This window comes from Castanea sativa, chromosome 5 (assembly GCF_040712315.1).
Source record: "Castanea sativa cultivar Marrone di Chiusa Pesio chromosome 5, ASM4071231v1".
In the NCBI taxonomy this organism is placed as follows: Eukaryota; Viridiplantae; Streptophyta; class Magnoliopsida; order Fagales; family Fagaceae; genus Castanea; species Castanea sativa.
The window spans coordinates 10001604-10021769 of record NC_134017.1 but is presented as its reverse complement, the minus strand read 5'-3'; the positions used below and the strand labels follow the sequence as shown (position 1 = coordinate 10021769).

The following is a 20166-nucleotide window of genomic DNA, read 5'->3' as shown; positions in this document are numbered from 1 at the left end:
TTATGATATGTTCCAACTAATTTTTGTATTCTTTAAACTAATTAGGATTAAATTGACACAATACTCCACAATTTTTTTTTAAAGGAAATTATGGCCAAGAGGTTGACAAGAACCTCTTTATAAATATGCTCTTCTTATTTCATCTTGATCATTAAGCTGAAACATTTTCCCATATCCTAGGATCTAAAAGAAAATTATTCAAGGCAATACGAATTTTCTTAGAAAATGAATCTTGAAATACAAGTGATTTCCTTATAAGAAATTTGTTCATAGTGCTAGCAAAAAAGTAAAGAGTAAACTATAAGTTCATTCAATATATTCAACTTATGCATTCAGTTGTTACATTAATCATGTTCTACAAAGTATTCAGGTATTAATTAAGTGCATATGCATGTGTAGAAAATGTATCAAATAAATTCAACAAATTCAGTAGAAGACTAAAGCAAGCACGAACAGACTAAGTGACTAACTATTTGAAAATGTGTTTTTTAGAAAAAAAAATATAATGATTTTAAAATATGCCTTTTGAAATCTAAATTAAAAAAAAATCACAACTAAACATTTGATTTGGGCTTTTGGGCTAATTTGTATGTGTTTGGGCAATTTTTGAGAAGTGCTATATCTACAATATTTTCATAATAAACCCTAACTGGTAAGTTGTTATTGGTTCTAATTTGAAATTAGGAATGAAATTATCTTTTTGTTCACTACTATTAGGCAGTAACAATATGCCACTTAAGATTTATTTGTGAAAATGTTGTTAACATAGCACTTCTAACAATTTTTTGGTTCAATCTTCATTGGACCAAAATTTTCTTTTTAATGGCTCAAATTTTTATTTAGGGTGTTCAAGATTTTTTTAGAGTGGTCACGAATCTTTTTTAGGGTGGTCAACAACACGTATTAATTTAAAATTTAATTTTTTAAGGTCTATATATAAAAAATAAAATTCAAGTCAAGGTGGTCACCACCCCGATTAACAAGTAGAGCCGCCCCTAATAGTGGAAAATATTGCATAATGGATCAATGGTCAACAAGTCAAAAAAAGAGAGACAAATTCTAGATGATTCTGACATTGATGGATAATCTCTACGCGGTTACTTGAAAGATGGATGTCAAATGAACCTAACGCAACATCTCATCACTTATGAGTGGTGAGCATTGATCTATGGGGGTTTTGCTTAAAGCCTATATTATCACTAATTTAATCATGTCATTAAGAGCACATACACAAGATATTTTACTCCATCATGAACCTCAAGTTCTAAACAAATGTACTCAACATGTATTTATGGTCTTAGATGAAAATTAATGGTCAATAAGTCACACAACCAAAAAACAAAAGATGTCAATTAGTCAAATTCTTGATGATTTTGATATTGATAAAAAATCTCTACGCTATTATGTGAGAGACGGTTGTCAAATGAACCTAACACCACATCTCATCACTTGTGTGTGGTGGGCATTGATCTTTGGGGGGTTTGGCTTAAAGCCAATATTATCACTAATTTAATCATGCCATTAAGGGCACATTCACATGATATTCTACTCAACCATGAGGCTTAAGTTCATGAATTTTGGGCCTTACATGAAATTATGTCACATGGTGGAAAATATTGCATAAAGGATTAATGGTCAACAAGTCACCCAACTAAAAAACAAAAAGATGTCAATAAGACAAATGCTTAATGATTTTGATATTGTTGAAAAATCTCTATGCGGTTACATGAAAGATGATTGTCAAATGAACCTAACACTACATCTCTTCACTCGTGTGTGCTGAGCAATGATCTCTAGGGGTTTGGCTAAAAGTATATACTATCACTAATTTAATCTTGTCATTAAGAGCACATACACATGACTTGAGATTGTATTCAATAATGAGCCTTAAGTTCCAAAAACAATTTCCTCAACGTGAATTTTTGGCCCAACATGAAAATTATGTCACATGGTGGAAAATATTGCATAATAGATTAATGGTCAACAAGTCACCCAATAAAAACAAAAATTCAATAATTCAAATTCTAGATGATTATGATATTAATGGAAGGGCAAGACTTAAATATAGTACTTAAGTGCTTTTCCTTAGGTTCCCTTTTTAAGATTTTGCCATGTGGATTTTTTCTTATGGAATGGAAGTGTATTTTTTAATTAAGTGGTCACATGACTAAATTTTAAGAGGGGAACCTAAAGAACATGACCTAAGGTATTATACTTAAGTTTTATCCTTAATGAAAAATCTCTACATTATTACGTGAAAGATGGTTCTGAAATGAATCTAATACTATGGGTCCGTTTAAGAACAGTTTATTTAGTTGAAACTGAAATTTTTTTACTAAAAATGTAAAAAAGAAGAAGTTAAAAGCTAGTTGAATAATACAATGAGATCTATAAATAGTATCAATTATACAATGAGACCCATAAATAGTATAAAAAAAAACTACAAAATTAAATAAATTTCTTCCCAAATTCTCAAAAAGAAAAAAAGAAAAAAAGAAAAAATTCTTCCCAAACGGACTGTACATCTCATCACCTGAGTGGTTAGTGTTGATCCTTTTGGGTTTGGCTTAACATAATATAAAAGCACAAGTCAACAAATCAAGGTCTTTATTAAAATAATATAATAATAAGAAAAATGAGAAAGGGTTTGAAGAATCACTATATATATGGCCGCCTCTTTTGCAATATACCCACACTTCAGCTTTTCTTCCTTCAAACTTCCCTTCCTTCAATTCGTTACCATGGCCGCCTCTTTTGCAACTCTTCATCACGTGCTTTTTTTAGTATGGTTCCTTCCCATTGCCTTCAGTCTAAGCTTCTTCTTCTTCAAAGCAGAGTCAATCTCAAATGTCTCTTGCAATGAAAAAGACAAGCAAGCCCTTCTAACCCTCAAACGTGGTCTCACTGATCAAGAACACGTCCTCTCATCCTGGTCTGACCATAAAGATTGCTGTATTTGGGCCGGAGTTTTTTGCGACAAGAAAATTGGCCGAGTCTCTGAGCTCCACCTCTATAATTCGAGGTTAGGCGGTGAGATTAGTGGTTCGTTGCTCCAATTAGAACATTTGAACTACTTGGATTTGAGTTTCAATGACTTTAATTGTACTCCGATCCCAACTTTCCTTGGTTCAATGTTCAGTCTCACACATCTTGACCTCTTTGGCGCTAACTTCTGTGGACTCATTCCTCATCAGCTTGGGAACCTTTCAAGCCTTCGCTATCTGGATCTTGGAAATAATTCTGACCTCTATGTAGATAACCTTTGTTGGATGTCTGGTCTCTCTGCCATTCAATACCTTTACCTGAGCTCAGTTGACCTTCACAGAGAAGTTGATTGGCTTCAAATAATGAGTAAGTTCCCATCTCTTTTAGAGCTACACTTGTACAATTGTCAGCTTGATAGCCTGAATCCATCTCTTGGATTTGTCAATTTCACGTCTCTTCGAGTCCTTTATCTTCCTGAAAATCATTTCAATCATAAGATACCTAATTGGTTCTCTAATCTCAGTACAAGCCTCTTAAGGCTTAGCCTGTACGACAGTTCTTTGAAAGGCAATATACCGCCTAGCATTTTCAATTTAGAGAAATTAGAATATCTTGATCTCGGACTTAATTCTTTAAATGGTCCTATACCTTCTTCCGTTGGGAATTTATCTCGTATGAGAACATTATTGCTCGACCAAAATCAGTTGAATGGCACCATTCCAAAGAGTCTTGGGCTTCTCTCTAAGTTAGAGACGTTGTTTGTCGGAAAAAATTCTTTAACAGGTACCGTAGATGAAGGGCATTTCAGAAAACTCTCAAAATTAAAGGAACTCTATATGTCTGAAGCACCTTTGTTCTTTAATGTCAATTCCAATTGGGTTCCCCCCTTCCAACTTGGCTATGCCTCCATGAGCTCAATCAAGATAGGTCCTAATTTTCCTTCATGGCTACAATCACAAAGATCCCTTAGTTTTTTAGATATGTCCATGTCAGGAATTTCAGGCAAAGCTCCGGGTTGGTTCTGGAATTGGACTTCAAACATTACATATATCAATCTCTCTAACAACCACATAGAATGTGATGTATCAGACATTTTTCTGAGTTCTACTGTCAAAATGCTCAATATAGCTAACAACTCATTTTATGGACCTATTTCTACTTTCTTATGCCAAAAGAAAATTAGAAAGAATAAATTAGAGGTTTTAGATGCATCAAACAATCTCTTATCAGAAGAACTTTCTCACTGCTGGAAGTATTGGCAATCTTTGATCCATTTAAACTTAGGGAGCAATAATCTAGTAGGTGGAATTCCCTACTCCATGGGGGCTTTAGTTAACCTCCAATCATTGCGTTTACAAAACAATAGCATCTATGGAGATATTCCTTCATCGTTGAAAAAATGCTCAAATCTGAGGCTCATTGATATGGGTAATAATCATTTGTCCATCATACCACCATGGATTGGAGAAATGACAAATCTTTTAGTTCTCCGTCTAAGATCAAGTGAATTCAAGGGTTATATACCTCAACAAATATGCCAACTTTCTTCTCTTAGAGTATTGGATCTTGCCAATAATAGCCTATCAGGATCCATACCAAACTGCTTTAAAAATATTAGTGCCATGGCATTTCCAGCTTCCTATGATATTTCATTTTCTTATTTTGTGCCTTTTTTATATTGGGATATATATGCATTTTATGTTGAGAATGTTCAGTTGGCTCCCAAAGGGAATGAAATGGAATACCAAGAGAACCTTAAATTAGTTAGGCTCATAGACCTTTCAAGTAACAACTTGTTTGGATCAATCCCTACTGAAATTTCAAATCTTTCCATGTTACGTTTTTTGAATTTGTCTCAAAATCATTTGATGGGAAAGATACCAGAAAAAATTGGGAGTATGAAAGAGTTAGAGTCAGTTGATCTCTCACGAAATCATTTATCGGGTGAAATTCCTCCAAGCATGTCTAATTTGTCATTTCTTAGTCTCTTGGACTTGTCATACAACAACCTCTCGGGTAGAATTCCTTCAAGCACCCAGCTTCAATCATTTGATGCCCTTAGGTACATTGGAAATCCTCAATTATGTGGTGATCCTCTTCCAAAAAGCTGCACAATTGAGGAACAATCTTTGAATAAATCACCAATTGGCAGTGTTGAAGATGATTCTGAAAACTCCAGCTTCTACATTGGTATGGGAGTTGGATTCGCAACTGGCTTTTGGGCAATTTGTGGAGCTCTCTTCTTTAATAGGACTTGGAGGCATGCTTATTTTAGATTTGCGGATGAAATAAAAGATTGGATTTATGTGACTACAATGATAAAGATGAATTTACTAGAAAAGCTAAGAGTCTGCCTTAGTAAGTGAGGCATTGTTATCTAGCCAAAAGGTATTGCTTCAAGTTATGTCTTGAATATTGTTTCTTTCATGTTATTGTTGTAGTCAAATACTTTTAATATACAATTTAATTCATAGCTAAATGTGATAGTCATTTGGTTTTTATTTCACAAATATGACATAACTTTAGCCTTGGTTTATGACATAATAGTTTTACTGAAAATACTGTTCCCTATTTTAAAAATGGGTTTCTCATTTTGGAACTAACAAACTCTACTCAATTGAACCAAATCTATGATTGACTTTGAATTGAGTTGGGTTTTGATAACAATATTAGTCAATAAACTCTACTCAATAAAGTTTAAAACTTTCTTTCACTTATGCTATACTTTCTTATCTTCTTCTTCTTCTTCTTCTTCTTCTTATTTTTCGTGCTTTTGTATGACCCTTTTGCTCTTTTGCAAAAAATATTCACAGGTTGTGAAAACTCTTGCAATCCAAGACAATTACAATTAGAAGCAGATATAAATAAATTGTTTCTATACCAGGTCAGTGTAACTATGACTTTGTCATCTGAATTATCTTGTTTGTTACCTCTGCATAGGAACTATATGCAGCTATTGGTACTGGCCAGTTTCACTAAGGATATTGTATGTGTGTGAAAAGATAGGGACCATATCAATAGTGTAGACCATTTAATATTGGTTTTTATTAACCTCTTGAATGAATGTTTTACCCAATTATGTTGATATACATGATTATGTTTGAAGTAGAAATTGTATGGATTTTGATGTTATGGTCAAATTAATTAAAGCAAATTTACCATAACAATGAGATCTACCTCAAATGACTTCCTCTTCCATAATAATGAGATAGAGGGTAAGGTTTTGATTTTGATTCAAAACTTTATGAATGCATAATATACCAATAATAATAATAATGATAAAAAAAGACTATTCCCTAAGTTTCAACCCTATCAATTGTCATATATTGTGTCATATCTATTTGTAATAGGTGAATGCATTAGTTAAGGATTTTTATTTTTATTTATTTTTTAATTTTAAATTTACTTGAAAGAAGTGATAAATTATCATTGAGATTGTGTTTGGATGACCTTATTTTGACTAACTTACGTTGTTTAAAAATACAACTATAGTTAAAAAAAGTGAGGCTTCAAAAAACTTTTCATAGGTTGTTTGTTGAAATTAAATTTACATTTTAATCTAAAACAAACAGAACCTTAGCATATAAAGTTCATGGTTAGGCATCAACTATTTTCTAGTTCCTGTCTCTATGGTATTTAAAGATAGAAGTGAATGTAGTATTATAATGATTAAGAATTTTAGGTTAGATCACCACTATTAATTATATATTTTGTGCCTATTTTAGTTTCAAAACTTCTTAAATCTTAATTACTGAAAAAGTTGAATTACTTGCAAGGTGATAATAGACAAATAATAGTAGATGTTACATAATTTAGCTTCATGTGAATTTATGCTACCTTTGTCATTCAGTGTACTACTTCATTGGTTGTCCTTTAATCTCATTTTAGTTAATCATTAACTGTTTGGGAAGGGATGCTGATGAGGCAAAAGCAGAGAAGTTCAATGAAATGGCTTGTATAGCCTCTCTTACTTATCAATAGAAGCAGGTCTAAGAAAACATTCATGCTCAGATTAAAAGTTTCTCCATGTGTATAAATGAAATTCTTCTGCCTTATACTAAAATGATAGGTGAGGCTCAAGAATTGCCTCCACAACCAATAAATGCTCCTTGTCAGAGTGGCTTTGGTTTTTCTGTTGGCAGGAATGGCCAACCTACAGACTTTCTTGGTAAGATCTGTTTGTAATAAAAAACCCTTTTCCAATGTTGCATTATGAGCTTGAAGTTGTGTGAGTGTAGCTTGAGATGTTCAGGATCTTTGAATTTTCTTGTGGCTCACCCTTGAAGTAGGGGGATTATATTGATTCAAAGGAATGATCTTTTGATTTGTCCATTGAGTACCCTAACTTCTTTAATTTTTTCCTTAAACAAATTTTATTATTTAAAATACTTAAAGTTATTCAAGTAGAGTTGAAGTTAACATCCAATCACTTTTGCACTGAAGTGTCAACAAAAGAAATCTACATTTGGGTAGCGAAGTGGAGGGGAAGATGCCTTTGGGATACTTAAATTGATTTTTTGGAAAGGCATCTTCAATGAGCTTTTAATTACTGTTTTCAGAATACTCATTGGGAGTTTGTTATCTCTAGCTTCTATAAGGCCTTTCTTGAAATCATGTTTTTGTGTTTGTGATGTGATTCGTTCTATAATTTTTAACCGTTTTACTTCTAAATTAATATTCTTAGATGAAATGTTGATTTTATATATTTTTTTGGAAAGATAATATGCTCTAGTTGTTAGATTTCTTGCAAACTTCAATGTTGCGAATGAGCATTTCCCTCTTTTTAAGAACAAGGTGGCAAGTGAGATTGAGGGTTCATGACCCACCCATATGTGTAACTTACCAATAAAACAAAAAGATTACTTGCAAGCTTTGATGCTGTTAATACCTTCTAGAATATCTCTTGGCTTCTTTTCATTGAGGTTAAAGCTCTAAATCTAAAAAAGTGTATGTTCATTTTTGAATGCCATTCTTATTGCAGCCAAAAAAGGAATTCAACCAGTTTATAACCTAAAACATGACATTATTTGGGTTGAAACCTTGGAAACCAAATTGATTATAAAGGTTATGTGAAGTTCTCAGTTTTGATTGATACTCGACAGGGCCTTGATTGGAAGTCATTGTATTGGAGGTAACACATATAGAGGTTTAGATTATTTTATTGCAAGAAAGTGCTAGATTGTGATCAATTCTTATTTTAGTATTTGGATGGCATGTTGCTGGTAACAAATACATGGATATGTGGGAAAAAAAAGGGAATCAATATCTCTAGAAGTACAAGGATGTCCTCCAAGCTGGACTTATGCCCTTCAGTTTAATCTCCTTGTGTGGTAAGAACTAATCGGTGTTCTTTTAATTATAAGGTTAATGTTTCAAAAATTTTCTTGAATATATTTCCCAATAACATCAAATCGACCCTTGCCACATCAAAGGCCGGATGAGAAGGCTTCAACTGGGTGCCTGTTCTAATACACAACTGTCAAATATGTTTGATTGTTACAAAATTCGTTACAATTGCGCATATAAGCAGGGCCCCATGTCATAATCTCTGTGCTGGAATCAAATTAGAATGTTTCTACACCCAGATTTGATTGCAAAACCATCAAGTTTTTTCTTAATGTACTTGAGTATATGTACTTGTTGAGCTTGGATATATTTTGTATTACAAGAAAACATCAAAATCCAGAAATCTATATTGTTGTCTTCTGCTGAGTTGCTTGTTCAACAATTGTTAAATTCCTTAGGTTTCCTTTGGTGGCAACATTGCTTTGCGTTGTCCGCTGCACTTAATTTGATATGCATGATCATGTATCGCCACTCTCTTCTGCATTTTGTGGTGCAGAGGCTCTCCACATTTCCATCATCTGACACTTACATTTGATTTTTCTTGTTGACCTTGCTGTCTTCAATAATTATAGAACTGCTCCTCCCTAGTATTAAATAAGTTGCTTTTTTTCATGGTTAGTTTTTTTTATCAAATTGTCAACAATAAACTGTTTTTACTTATGCCACTATTAACATAGCTAGAATGCAATTTATGGCATTTTAATTTTTATAATAAAACTTATGAATTTGTGAAGAGAATAAAAGAGAAAGGTTGTACAACACATTTTTGTTTTTTTGAGCATAACTGCATTATTTGGGTTTTTAGTACCTATCTTCTATTTAGGTACAAAAGAAGTCTCATTTAATTATTACAAAATTTCCACATTTGGTTCTGATTACTTAAGAGCATGTGGGTGTGTTCTAGTTTTCCCATTAAAGTTATAATTACTAATGATTTTTCTGCACATCATTAAATTGTGCTGAACTCTTTGAAAGACTAAAGGACCTCCTTGTTTACAAGCTTGATGGTGAAATACTTCACTAGGAAGCCAGCCAAGGTATATGTTTAAACGGTGAAGCTGATGTTGGTACTGTCATACCCTTCTAGCCTGGTGTAACTTTGAGGATAACCCATTTCAATAATCAAAATCCTAAGCTCCTTTTGTAATAAGTGAATAAATATGTTCATAAAGTAGTATTGAATAAATTTTCACGAGTGTGTGTTGGATGAGCTTATTTTGACTGCCTTACTTTGTTGAAAAATAACCTGTAGAACAGTACAACTATTTTTAGAAAAAGTGAGGCATTAAAAAGATTTACATAAGATGATGGTGAAAAGAAGCTGATATTTCTAAGCCAAAACAAACAGAACCTTAGTGTATAACATTCATAGAGGCACCTACTAATTTTTTGTTCCTATCTTGATGGTTTTTAAAGTTAGAAGTGATTGTATTACTATAATAATGAGGTATTTTAGGTTTATATGATCACTAATTAATTTATATTTTGATCACTATTTTTGGTTTTCAAGCTTCTAAAAATCAACCCAAAAGTTGTACTATTTGCGAGGTGATTAAACTCGAATAATAGAAGTTCAAAACTTGGCATAACTTGATTTTAATTATTGCCTGACTTCCATCCAAGTTTTAGCTTCTTTGATCTTGTGTATCTATGTCAAGTACTTTAACAAAGCTAAAATTTCTTTTAACTTGTTGATAAATCAAGCCAAAAGTGAACTTTTAAATCATGTCTTGCATTTTGTGTAGATGCACAATATCAAAGAAGCTAAAACTTGGATGGAAGCCAGGCAAACATTAAAATCAAGTTATGTCAAGTTTTGAAGTTCTACCATTATATGAATTTTATCACCAAACAAATAATACAACTTTTGTTTGTTCCCTACTTTGCCACTTGGCTTCATGTGAATTTATGCTACCTTTGTCACTTGGGGTACGGCTTCATTGGGTTTCCTCTAATCCCAATTTTTTTCTCATGACAGACTTGAACATCTAGCTACAATCGTTTGGGAAGGAATGCTGATGAGGCAGATGAAGAGGAGATCATAGAATGGCTAGTGAAGCCTCTATTGCTGATCAACAGAGCCAACTCCAAGAAAATGTACATGCTCAGATTAAAAGTTTCTCCATGACTATGGATGAAATTCTTATTCCTGATACTAAAAGGACAGGTGATGGACATGAATTGCCTCGACAACCAATAGCTGCTCCTTGTTGGAGTGGCCTTGGTTTTGCGGTTCGCTGGAATGGCCAACCTACTGACCATCCTGGTAAGGTTCTATTTTGCAATCCGGAAGCTTTTTCCAATGTTGTATTATGAGCTTGAAGTTGTGTGAGTGTGTCTTGAGATGTTCAGGATCTTAGAATTTTCTTGTGACCCATCCTTTCTATGTTTGAAGTAGTGGGATTATCTTGATTCGAGGGAAAGATCTTTTGATTTGTTCCGTTGATTACCTTAGCTTCTTTACTAGTTTCCTTGAACAAATTTAGTTATTTAAAAAGTTTAATGTTATTCAAGTAGAGTTAATGACTCAATGTTAACATCCAATCACTTTTGAACTGAAGTGTCGACAAAAGAAATCTACAATTGGGCAGCAAAGTGTGGGAAATGGGATGGTGGCCTTCAGGGGTGGGGGAGGGGAGGGGAGGGGAAGATTTCTTGAGGATACTTAAATTGATTTTATGGAAGGTATATTCAAGGAGTATTTAATTACTGTCCAGAATGCCTACTGGGAGTTGTTGGGGTATCTAATGCTATATCCATTATCTATAGCTTCTATAAGGTCTTTCTCGAAATTATGTTTGTGTTTGTGATGTGATTCATAGGTAGTTCTATACTTTTTAACTTTTCTTCTAAAATAATATTCTTAGAAGAACTGTTGATTTTATATTTTTGTAATGATAATGTGCTCTAGTTGGAATCAAATTAGAAGTGTTTCTGCACCCAGATTTTCTGCAAGGCTATCAGTTTTGTTTATTGTACTAGCTTATAGGTACATGTTGAGTTTGGATAAATTTCATATTACAGGAAAACATCAAACTCCAGAAATCTGCGTTGTTGTCTTCTGCTGAGCTGCTTGCTTGTCCTACAATTGTGAAATGCCATAGATATCCTTTAGTAGCAACGTTTCTGTGTCTTGTCTGCCACACTTAGTTTGATATACATGACCATGTATCGTGCTCTCTTCTGCATCTTGTGGTGCAGAGGCTCTCTTGACATTTCCGTCATCTGACACTTTCATTTGATTTTTTTTGTTGACCTTGCTGTCTTCAATAATACTTGAACTGCTCTTCCTCGTACTTGATAAGTTCTTTTTATTATTATTATTACTATAATTATTTTTTTCATGGTTAGTTTTTCATCAAATTGTCAACAATGAACTGTTTTTACATATGTCACCATTAACATAGCTAAGCAATGCCATTTTTGGCCTAATTAAACATGGAAAACACATGAAGTTAGAATGCAATTTATGGCATTTTAATCTTTATGATAACAACTTGTGAATTTGTGCATAGAAAAAAGAGAAAGGACACAGTGTTTTGGGTTTTGTGTATCCATCTTATGTTTTGGTATAGAAGAAGTTTCAATTAGTGATTCAAAATGTCCACTGTTTGGTTCTGATTATGTAAGAGATTGTGTGTGATGTGTGTACGCTCTAGTTCTCCCATTTTAAGTTCTAACTATTAATGATTGTTCAGCACAGTTGTACCTGAAACAAAGCCATTGAATTGTGCTGAACTCTCCGAAAGACTACAGGACCTCATTGTTTCAAGCTTGATATCAAGCCATCTTAAATGCCACACAAGGAAGCCAGCCAAGGATTATATTTGGTGAAAGTGAAACTGATGTTGGTGCTGTCATGGCCTTCTAGCCTGGTGTAGTATACTCTACCAGCGTACTATACATTGCAGTCTTGGATACCCAAGAGTTGATGTGCAGAACACATATAAGATAACAAGGTACGATGGAACTGTGATCAATGCCCAACATTGGGGTTTTGGTGGCTACTAGGGTACTTCATAATGAAGAAGCGCTATTAGACTACAGATTGAGCAACATAAAGCGACGACGCATGATAAACTCCAATGTATGAAGAGGACCAAAGGAGATGGAGCTTCATGTATGTTGGTTAGCCATAATTTTATTCCACACACCTTCTCACCCTGGTGTACTTTTTCCATGTTTATTAGTTAGCAATCATATTTTTCATTTTACTGTTTTGAAGCTGCAATCGCCAACCTTTGTAAATTGCAGAGTTATGGCATCCAGATGAAGATTGTACTACTCTATGCTCAAGTTTTCTTTCAAGTTTACTTTATGCTAAGGGGTTGACTTAGTAGTTCTTAAGGCTTCATTATATCCATGAGATTATTGGTTCAAAATCTCTTGCTAATATCTTGGGGCTACTTCTAAGTGATTCCTCTTCGTAATTACCCGGTGTGTGTGTAATAGAAGGATTGCCCGAGGGAATAGTCAGATACTCAAAGAGGTTTGAACACCCTTGTTATTAAAAAAAAAGAATAATAAAAAAAAAAAAAAGAAGTTCTGTATGCTTGAGTTTTCTTCACATACAAAGTTTGGATTAGCAACTGTTTTGAGGGATTGGTTGTGATTGCTTTCCTTTTGCAATTAATTCTTTTATGAAATGATCAAGATGGAAAGATATTATTAAACAAATGATGACATATTCGGACGTTTAACGTGAGATGCGATACTATCTTATTTGCTATGTTGAGTTCGAAACCTGCTTTTGTAGGTTTTAGCATCGCTGAGATCATGAAAACAATAATGCACCATTCAGATGCAACATATTTTAATCCAAAGGACTGAATTTTTGTACAGTGGTGCGGACACCAAGTTAATGCCAATTGATTCCACTAGTCCATATTATGGGATTCGAATTTTGGTTCGAGGGTTTTAACTTTTAAGGATTTGAATGCAATCTTAATTATGAATTTTTTTTTTGCTACAATTATGAATTTTGATTTGATTTCCCTTATTTCATGTACTTTGCTACCCTATTTATAGACCCTAGAGTAATCCCAAGCTCTCCAAACAAGGCTGTTTTGTATAGTCTGGGACTATGCTCCCTCTTTCTCATAGATGGGTGGGTCCCACCCACCATGAGGCCCATCTCTCTGTGAGAGGTAGAGAGCATAGTCCCAGACTATGCAATAATTTCCCCTCCAAATAGCCACCAGTAGATCTTACATTAACATTACATTGTGCTCCAAAGTGAAGTCTTGGTTTAGTATTAACAACAAACACATTATAAACATTCAACATTAACATCAAATACACTCTTTTTTTCCTATAATGTGAACCCTCTTATGACTAAAATGTAAATAAATTCACACATTGCACAAATCTAAACCAAAAATAAAAGTAAAAATTGTAAAAAACTTTAGATCCAAATGTAATAACACAAGGGAAATTTATTAAAATAGACTAATAGAAAAGTTAGAATTTGCTTCATTTCTAGGAATCTATCACAATGAAAGTGTTGAGAAATGAGAATCGAGATACAGAGTATGTTTGTTTTGGCAACGAGCCACGTGAGTGGTGGAGATTTTTGTGATTTAGTCCTCTAAAGTTGTGCAAGTCCACATTACAAGTGTTAGATACGGCGGTATCTAGCCCTCAAACGATGGTGATTTTTTTTTTTTTTTCAAATCAACAATTCTACCAATTCTTTTGTATTCTTGTCATACTATTTTCAAGTCAACTTAAAATATTCCTGAGATAAAAAGAAAAAAAAAAAAAAACAAGAAACCTTCATGTAAGTATATATATTGATGTAAAATATCATTTTTTTAATCATTTTATTGAATGTAAAGTTTTTTTATTATCAAATAGTAGACATCTGATTGAATCTCGCCTATATATAATTAAAAGAAAAATAATTATTATTATTTAATGATCAATATAAATTAAAATTCCATGTAGTGAATTAGGCAATGCACCAATTGATGTTTTGTAGTATGCAAAAACAAGCCATGATTCTTTCCCTATCTTTTGGTACATGCATATTGATAATTACCTTAGCTTTTGCAAGTTGACTTGAGTAGCTTAGTCAACGAAGCCTTGAACCTCCTTCCAGCTTTATATACTTTTGCACAAGATGGACACAAGATATCAAGCTAGGGTGCCTGAGTATAAGAAAAAAAAAACTTAAAATAAGTATCTATATAGTATTAACAAACTATGACAAATACACAAAATTATTGTTTTTTAATACATTTAGATACAATCATCTATTAACAAAGAAAAAAAAAATACAAAATACCATTGTTTTTTGATGTAAGATAGAATCTATAATTTGATTTTTGTATTTATTTAATCTTAAAAGTATAAGCATTATATATTTTAGATTTAGGTGATTTATTTCCTTATTTTTAGATGCTTTTAATGTTTTTTAGATTAAATTTGGTTCCTGTTATGGTTAGGTATTAATTAGGAGTTATTTTAAAATATATTTTTTTGTCTGTCAAGTTTTATGGAGCCCTTAAATAGGCCCCTATGCCTGTAAATGTTTTTCATAGTTTATTATCAATACAAATTCAAACTTTTGTCTATTGTTTTCTCTGGTGGATTCCAGACCTATCACCTTGTGGATTCAAGGAACTCCTCATGAATTCAAGGTTTACTACCATAAACTAACAGTTTAGTTTTTGTTTCATTAAAGGGACTATCGTGTATGCTTTCTTCAGGCTTCCACGACATCATTTTTAAATATATTATAGTGCAATCATCTATGCAATCACAATTTATAGATTTACTAGTTTTCAATTTATAAATTTATCTAATTTAGTGAGCTAATAATCTCAGAGGATAGGGGGCCCAACTATTAAAAAAAAAAGTCTGGTTAATGTAATCTATTAGTAATCTATTGTAGGAAATTTCTTATGAGAAATTTTTTTGGAAAAAGTTTTCTTATAAAATTTTTTCTAAAATGGTTTGCTAACATATGCCCTATACAATAGTAAAATCCATAAAAAATTATGCTTAGAAAAAAAAAAAGTCTTCTTTTGGTTGAGGGAGACTCAGGCCCCTATGCCTCCCCCCCCCCCCCCCCCCACCCACTTAGGACGGTCCATATTTTGTGGAAGAAGATGAAGATTGTATTTCCACAATTTGTCTCACACTTTTTTCAAGTTCACGCGGCCGTCAATGTTCAACCTTTCTTTTATTTTATTTATTTGAGAAACAAACTTACTACTAAACACACACACACACACACACTTAATTACACCCTCTCATTATGCCCTACAATGGAAAATATTGTATAATGGATTAATGGTCAACAAGTCACCCAACCATAAAACAAAAGTTGTCAACAAGTCAATTTTTTTTTTATGATTTTTATATTGATGAAAAATCTCTACGTGGTTATGTAAAAGATGGTCGTCAAATGAATCCAATACTACATCTTATCACTTGTGTGTGGTGAGCATTGATCTTTGCTCTTTGGGGGTTTGGATTAAAGTCTATGTTATCATTAAGTCAATCATGTCATTAAGGGCACAAACACATGATATTTTGCTCAATCATGACTTCCACACAATTGTCCACAACATGAATCTTTGGCCTCACATGAAAATTATGCTGCATAGTGAAAAATATTGCATAATAGATTAATGGACAACAAGTCACCCATATAAAAAAAAAAAAAACAAAAAACATAAAAAAAAAAACATAAAAAACAAAAACAAAAACAAAAACAAAAACAAAAACAAAAGATGTTAGTAAGTCAAATTTTTGATAATTTTGATATTGATGAAAAATCTCTATGCGGTTACATGAAGGATGGTCGCTAAATGAACACAACACTACATCTCTTCACTTGTGTGTGGTGAGCATTAATCTTTGGGGGTTTGGCTTAAAGCCTATGTTATCACTAAGTCAATCATGTAATTAAGAGCACAAACTCGTGATATTTTACTCAATCATGACTTCCACGCATGCAATTGTCCACGACATGAATCTTTGGCCTTAAATGAAAATTATGTGACACTGTGGAAAATATTGCATAATGAATTAATAATTTAATGGTCAACAAGTCACCCAACAAAGAAACCAAATATGTCAGTAAATCAATTCTTGATTATTCTAATATTGATGAAAAATATCTATGCAGTTTCGTGAAAGATGGTCATCAAATGAACCTATCACTACATCCCAACTCTTGTGTGTGGTGATATCTTAGTCAATTGTAAGCCTTAATTTCCACAAATATGCACAACGTGAATTTTAGACGTGTATTTCCTGTATGATCTCATTTTTTGACCTTTTAACAAGGCTCATTGCCTAATTATTGTATGAACAGCACTGTAACGGAAAATAGTTCCCCGAAAACCCAACCTTTATGTTAACTCCACCATCAGATCACAGGTTTTTTTTGAAAAACTGATTTTTCAATAAACTAACAAGAAATACATGGTCAATATGGATAAGGATCAACCTTTCTTTGATGGTCATGCAAACATCCAAAGACCATTGCTTATGTTCTAAACTATTGTAACAACAGCTTGCTTCTTTTCATGCCGGCCGAAAAATATAGTTCCTTCATGTTCTTGCGTTCGTCATATCAGGTCTAAGAATGTTCAAATTATCACAACCTGAAAGACTGAGGCAGCCATTCCTCTTCAGTGGTGCCATGTACAAGCTGTCTAGAGCTGTTGGAGCCGAAATGTATAGACATTTTTAAAATTAAAGAACTCCATACTCATAACGTACATAATCTCCACTTGCCTCTAGTTTTGCAAGATCTTGAGGATCCAAATTACACGTTGTAAAGACAAAGGAAAATGGAGGGATTGGAAGACAAGGGGGATTCCTTCTGGGAGATGGAGTCCCCAAAGCAATGGTGTTGGTGTTGTTGAAATGCCGATACAGGTGTGGCAACAATAGCAGTAATTGGCTGGTCTGGAATATTATGGTTGTTGAACACTTGGGGTTCCACTCTTTGTAGCATCCATGGGCATTGCCACAGGTAGATCTAAATTGTTGGGAATTAGGAAACCATAAGCACAAAAATTACTAGATTACTCTTTCCGATGACATCTTACTATTTTTATTCACTAGTAGATATAGGGCATAGGTATCTATCTACCCTGAAATGGTAATTATATTGCAATCATGTTTTTAAGGCCACTAAATAGTATTTCATATGCATAACAGAAGAGTTTAATCATGAAAAAACAAAAAGCTGAAATTCTTCACAAATTATCAAAACACCTTACCGGAAAACAGTGAGATGTCCATTGGCAAATTAGTCACGGAACAAAAGAAACAAAAAAGCAGTCAACAAGTAAAATTCTTGAAGTGCAATTACTACGCTGTTTAGTGAAACAAGACAAGAGTATTGGGCTTTGGCATTTGTCCTAAGTCAACGAGTCAAAGTCTTCGTTAAAATAATATAATAATAAGAAAGTAATCGAAGAATCACTATATATTATTAAGCTAGTATCCTCCAATTGCATCACCTCCATTGCTCACACTCAGCTTTTCTTCCTTCATACTTCTCTTCTGAAACTTTCTCTTCCTTCATTTTTTGCTCTGTAATGGGTGCCTATTTTGCAACTCATGTTCTTTTCTTACTATACTTCTTTGTAGCTACCCTCAGTTTAAGCTTCTTCTTCAAAGCAGAGTCAAACTCAAATGTTTCTTGCAATGACAAAGAGAAAGAAGCACTTCTAAGCTTCCAAAAAGGTTTCATTAATTCTGAAATCCTACTCTCCTCCTGGACTAAACAAAAAGATTGTTGTAGATGGGACGGAGTTTGCTACGACAACATTACTGGTCGCGTCATAGAGCTCCACCTCAATTTTTCATGTGTAAAGTTGTAATTTACAACTATTTTGTGCTGGCTTTAATTCCGTGCCAAATTTTATTATAATTTATTCAATCATATTTTCCTGTATTTATGTGGATTTTTAATTGTAAGGGATGAGTGTGAAGACTCAAACTTAAAATGAAGAACAAGTGAATTTTGCAAGAAGCTAACCCCCGAAATAGCCACGTGTAGAGCACATGACTGGAAGGTGAAGAGTCATGACAGCCTGGAGTTTTTGCAAGTGTCTCGCAAGTAAGGCCTTCCCGTGAAATACTCGTGAAACATGATCTGTTTGGCTAATTTGTTATGTTTTGTTTTACCAAGTCTTTACCCACACTACATATATCCTCATTACCCACATATTATAAGAAGTGCTTTTCAGAGAAAAAATCCTAGAAAATACACTTGAGAGTTAGAGATTGTTATATCATAATCATTTACACATTTCCTTGTGATTTTCCTCTACTCCTACCTCTCCATCTCTAAATCCTTGAGAGGTTAATAGCCCAAACACTTAGCACACCCAATCTGAGTGTAAAGTGAGGTTTTGGTGCTGTTGGGAAGTATTGGAAGAAGCCATTCATTGGCGGATGCAATCGGGCTGAATTGCGAGATTCGTGAAAGCGAGAGAAGATAAGGTTCTGAGAAGCTAGTTAGTAGCGGGAGCTTAGAGGGCTTAAGTACATTTGGTAGACTAGGCTTGGAGGGTCTTTTGTTATTCGTGTACTCCAACTTTATTCTCTAATGGATCGATTACCGTTTGGAGGGTGGCGGAGAGGTTTTTCGCCGAGTATATCGGTTTCCTCTTCGATAACACGTCTTAGTGTTATTTTGTATTTGCATCTTTCTTCCCTACTTTTTTAAGCTTTTCTTTTATTTTTGAAGAGTCATGACAGCCTGGAGTTTTCGCAAGTGTCTCACGAGTAAGGCACGAAGTACTCGTGAAACATTCTGTTTGACTAGTTTGTCATGTTTTGTTTTACCAAATCTTTACCCATACTATATATACCCTCATTACCCATATATTGTAAGAAGTGCTTTTCAGAGAGAAAACCCTAGAAAATACACTTGAGAGTTAGAAATTGTTATACCCACAATCATCTACACATTTTCTTGTGGTTTTTCTTTACTTGTACCTCTCTATATTTAAATCCTTGAGAGGTTGATAGCCCTAACACTTACCACACCCAATTTGACTGTAAAGTGAGGTTTTGATGTTGTTGGTAAGTATTGGAAGAAGCCTTTCATTGGCGGATGCAATCAAGCTAAATTGCGGGATCCGGGCAAGCTAGAGAATACAAGGTTCCGAGAAGCTAGTTGGTAGTAGGAGCTTAGAGGTCTCAAGTACATTTGGTAGACTAAGCTTGGAGGGTGGCAGAGAGGTTTTTCGCCAAGTACTTCAGTTTCTTTTTCAATAACACGTCTCGGTGATATCTTGTGTTTGCATCTTTCTTCCCTACTCATTAAGCTTTTCTTTTATTGTTGATATTGGATAAATATGGCTTAGAGTAGTTTTATCGGTTGTTTGCACTCATTTACTCTTATACTGCATTTAGTTTAAGTTAGAGTAAAAGCAATCGAGTCAGTAATTTTTATTGCGGGTCTAAACAAGCTCTTGTGTTTTTACACAAATTCAAGCTTTCATCATGGGATGGTGCTGAAGATTTCAATTACGGAAAGAGGTTAGGCGGTGCTATTAGTCATTCGTTGCTAGAATTAGAACATTTGAATTACTTAGACTGAGTGAGAATGAATTTAATTGTATTGGCATTCCAAGTTTTCTTGGTTCAATGGGTAGTATGAGACATCTTAAGCTCCATGGTGCTGGGTTTTGTGGGGTCATACCTTATCAACTTGGGAACCTTTCAAGCCTTCACTATCTAAATCTTGGACGTAATTTAGGCCTTTATGCAGATAACCTTCATTGGATGTCTAGTCTCTCTTCCATACAATACCTTGACTTGGGCTCAGCCGACCTTCACAGAGAAGTTAGCTGGCTT

General features: G+C 33.8%; 1 protein-coding gene and 1 long non-coding RNA gene across 5 annotated transcripts in view; both read left to right on the top strand.

Moving 5' to 3' along the window:
* Positions 1–12821, top strand: part of LOC142633246 (uncharacterized) — a 100504-nt gene extending 87683 nt beyond the window's left edge. The window contains exons 1-5 of one of the 4 annotated variants that reach the window (XR_012843852.1): positions 7045–7153; positions 7967–8116; positions 8241–8315; positions 10310–10597; positions 12030–12821. This is a non-coding gene — a long non-coding RNA (uncharacterized LOC142633246). Of the gene's footprint in view, positions 1–7044; positions 7154–7966; positions 8117–8186; positions 8316–10309; positions 10598–12029 lie in introns of those variants that run through there. The other 3 variants (XR_012843853.1, XR_012843850.1, XR_012843851.1) reach the window with 3 other exon arrangements.
* On the top strand, positions 2695–6947 carry LOC142637250 (receptor-like protein EIX2). The gene is made up of 3 exons (XM_075811530.1): positions 2695–5373; positions 5799–5869; positions 6897–6947. The coding sequence occupies exon 1, from the start codon at positions 2742–2744 to the stop codon at positions 5349–5351; it is 2610 nt and encodes an 869-aa protein (XP_075667645.1). The 5' UTR covers positions 2695–2741; the 3' UTR covers positions 5352–5373; positions 5799–5869; positions 6897–6947.
* Positions 12822–20166: the final 7345 nt, after the last annotated feature.